The 3,942-nt window shown below is 45.5% G+C and overlaps 1 protein-coding gene across 1 annotated transcript; it reads left to right on the top strand.

Moving 5' to 3' along the window:
• The first annotated feature begins 1,288 nt into the window (after positions 1–1,288).
• On the top strand, positions 1,289–2,538 carry LOC119338296 (glutathione S-transferase F11-like). The gene is made up of 2 exons (XM_037610592.1): positions 1,289–1,596; positions 1,693–2,538. The coding sequence occupies exons 1-2, from the start codon at positions 1,395–1,397 to the stop codon at positions 2,271–2,273; spliced, it is 783 nt and encodes a 260-aa protein (XP_037466489.1). The 5' UTR covers positions 1,289–1,394; the 3' UTR covers positions 2,274–2,538.
• Positions 2,539–3,942: the final 1,404 nt, after the last annotated feature.

Below are 3,942 nucleotides of genomic sequence, written 5' to 3'. Positions count from 1 at the left end.
CTTGAGGCCGTGGCGTCTCAAGATCTCTGGATCTGGCACTCTTTTTTTGGCATGGCCGGATCCCACAATGATATCAACGTGCTTCAGCGCTCGCCGGTGTTTGCTAGGCTTGCCGAAGGCAACAGCCCACCGGTGAACTTTACTGTCAACGGCCACACCTACGACAAAGGATACTATCTGGGTGACGGTATTTATCCTCAGTGGACCACTATTGTCAAGACAATACCCAACCCTGTGGGACAGAAGAGGAAAAGGTTTGCCCAAGAGCAAGAGAGTGCTAGGAAGGATGTCGAGCGTGCCTTTGGTGTTTTGCAATCTCGATGGGGCATCGTTCGGTATCCTGCTAATACCTGAAGCACGCAGAAACTGTGAGAGGTGATGACTACTTGTGTGATCATGCATAATATGATCATAGAAGACGAGTGCCCGGAACGTCTGTATAATCAAGTGTTTCAGTTTCAGGGTGAGAATGTTGTGCCTGAGCATGGAGTGGCGGCAAAGTTTGAATAGTTCACCCAATTTCATGAAGACATGCGTGATTGGGAAACTCACGTGCAACAGCAAAATGATTTGGTTGAACATATGTGGGCTCATGTTGGCAACCAATAGATGTATCTTCTGTTATTCGATTTGCAAAACTATGTAAGAGCTATGTGAGACATTTTTATTTTCATTTGGCTTGTAATAAACTATGCTATTTTATTCGGTCCAAAACGAATTTTATTTTAAACTATGCAATCATGCAAAAAAAAAAATAGGGGTGTGGCGGCCACGCCGGCACATATGCGTTGGCGCGTTGGGCGCCCTGCCGACCCATATCTAAAACAGGAAGTACACCGGGCGGACGGCCAACCCAAGCGGACAAAAAACGGACGAAATCGCCGTCCGTTTGGGTCGCCCCATTGGAGTTGCTCTTGTGGTATTGCATGACTTGTCTCTGTCTGTTGTCACCTCTGTTTCAGATCTTGCTCGGGGTCGATTTTTTGCCTACTAAAAGCAGTAGTGTCACATACATAGCATAAAGCCTACCCAAAGGCATGCTACGGATATTACCATGCATATATTTTCGGCTAATCGCCAGTTGTTAATACACTTTACATGGCGGGGAGCAGTGCTTTAACAGTTCAGTTTCTTCTCCCAGGATTCGTTGTGGACGATATGATACATGTTCGCAAGGGATTTTGCTCTTTAGTTTTTGCTTTCTCTTTTGCATGAACCTGTCGCGAAGCAAGGTATTGCTCCCAGACCCTCCCGGCTACACACCTTCTGCCATGCGCGCGCATATATATGGCCATTGTGGACCGGTCCTAAACAACAACCAGATCTGCCACACAGCAACCGTCCATCGATCAACGATCAACGGAGCAGCAGAGCAGAGGAAGTGACCAGCGACGATGCCGGGAGCCGTGAAGGTGTTCGGGTCGCCGACGTCGTCGGAGGTCGCCCGCGTCCTGGCGTGCCTCTTCGAGAAGGATGTCGAGTTCCAGCTCATCCGTGTCGACTCCTTCCGCGGCCCCAACCGCATGCCCCAGTACCTCAAGCTCCAGCCGCACGGCGAGGCGCTCACCTTCGAGGACGGCAACGTCACCCTCGTCGGTAAGCAACGCAACAAACAATGTCCGTAGATTTTCATCTGCATGATGCACGCTAGTATACGTTGATGAAATGTGTGGGTGACGCGCGTGGGTGTAGAGTCGAGGAAGATCCTGAGGCACATCGCTGACAAGTACAAGAGGCAGGGGAACCTGGACCTGATCGGGACGGGGGCGCTGGAGCGCTCCTCCATCGAGCAGTGGCTGCAGACAGAGGCGCAGAGCTTCGACGTGCCCAGCGCTGACATGATCTACAGCCTCGCCTACCTGCCGCGCACCATGCCGCTCGACGGCAGAAAGGACGGCGGCGCCGGCGCCGGCCGCGAAGCCATGCAGCAGAAGCAGCAGCAGCAGCGGGACATGATGATGAGCCCGTCCCACATGCAGAAGGTGGAGGAGATGAAGCAGCTGTTCGAGAAGAGCAGCAGGGATCTGAGCAAGGTGCTGGACATCTACGACCAGCGGCTTGAGGAGGCCGAGTACCTCGCCGGCGACAAGTTCACCCTCGCCGACCTCTCCCACATGCCCAACGCCGACCGCCTCGCCTCCGACGAGCGCTCCGCCCGCCTCATCCAGTCCCGCAGGAACGTCAGCCGCTGGTGGGCCGACGTCTCGAGCCGCGAGTCCTGGGTGTACGTCAAGAGCCTGCAGCGCCCGCCGTCCGCCGAGGCGCCATTCTGATCACCATGCACTGTCGCCGTCTCCTCGCGGCGAGAAGGTGCTGCCCACTGCTCCATATCACTATATCCGTGGCATTTCCGATCCTGCGCTTCACAGTTTCGATTGATTTGTTTACCCTGTAATGCGTTTCCGTTGTTCTGAATAATCTCGTATACGTTGTGTTCTTCATCGGCATGGGTGTTTCGCCCCTGCTTTCCTGATGTTGCGGTCGAAAGATCATTTTAATCGTGTAATAATAAGCGTAATAAAATGCTTTTCCCCTGTATTTTGGTTCGGATACTGCACTAGCAAGCACGAACACGAATTTTCCGATCTGAACTAGTCTGAACCCTATCGCCAGCTCTGGTGCAATTTCACTGGAGAATGTTAATATTTTGGTCCTCCATTGTAGCCCTACTCTAAAAGAGTCAATTACATCACTGGTGGCGTGAAAAGTCAGTTTAGTGCTAAAACTTATGGCATAGATTGAACTGATGCCACAACTTGGCTTTGACGTGCATATCTGATGCAAAATATGAATCAGAGAGCTGATTAGGCACGCCAACATGGCATGTGGCTCGCTGTCAGCGACCGGACGGCAAAGTGGATGTGTGGTCTGCTATTTTGCCAAAAAAATCTTGAAACTTTTTTGTCACGAAAAATACTATGCCACGGCCGCAAGGATCCACTTGTCAGCTTCCCACAAAAAAATGAAAATTTTGTTCTGTTTTCTAAAAAAATTTATAGAATATATGTAAATTATAATAATGTGATATAAATAATATGTGTGTGTGTGTGAGTGTGTGTGTGTGAGTGTGTGTGTGTGTGTGTGTGTGTGTGTCTCTCTGTGTGTGTGTGTGTATGTGTGTGTGTGTGTGTGTAAAATAAATTACATTATAAAATAACCATGCATGGAGTTAGCGTTTACCCATATAACAAATCATGAATTACAAAGTTGTTCATGTAATAATTTGCATATTGAGTAAGAACTTATATTCAATAAAGTCTTATATAATTTTGAAATTGTTCACAGTTTTAAGAAAATATCAATGTAATTTACAAATATATTCATGCTTTAAGTAAGTGTTTATGTTTTTATATATTTTATTAAATGCTTATATAACTTTCAAAATATTCAAAGTTTAAAAAATATTTATGTAGTGTATAAAGGTGTTCCTGCTTTAAGGAATGTTTTTATTTTACTATATATTTAATAAATTCTTAAATAAGTTTTCAAATATTCACAGTTTTAACAAAATATTCATGACTTCATGTAGTATATAAAAGTGTTCATGCTTTAAAAACATATATTCATATAATGTAAAAATAATTGGCTCGGCTAAAAGCAGCGACATGTAGTTATCATGTGCGAGTGGCCACACACCACCCATCAACATTACTTTTTTTTATGAATTTACAAAATAATATTTTATTCGATAAATGCTAATATAAGTTTAGAATGTTCATGATTTAAATAAAAAATGTAGTATATTAAAGTGTTCATTGTTATTTTAAATTTATTTTATTTTAACACACAGTTACAAGTTACATGTATTTTAATTTTTTTAAATAACTGTGTAAAATAGGCCGCTGGGACTCCAGCCGACTTAAGTCTGAATGGTTGTACGAGTTACGTAAATGATGTTTGGTGTATTGGTTTGGCCAGACGAACTACAGGTTCGGGTCATGT

This window comes from Triticum dicoccoides, chromosome 1B, assembly GCF_002162155.2.
Source record: "Triticum dicoccoides isolate Atlit2015 ecotype Zavitan chromosome 1B, WEW_v2.0, whole genome shotgun sequence".
Taxonomy (NCBI): Eukaryota; Viridiplantae; Streptophyta; class Magnoliopsida; order Poales; family Poaceae; genus Triticum; species Triticum dicoccoides.
The sequence above is the reverse complement of the archived record's forward strand: the minus strand, read 5'-3'. Positions and strand labels throughout refer to the sequence as shown.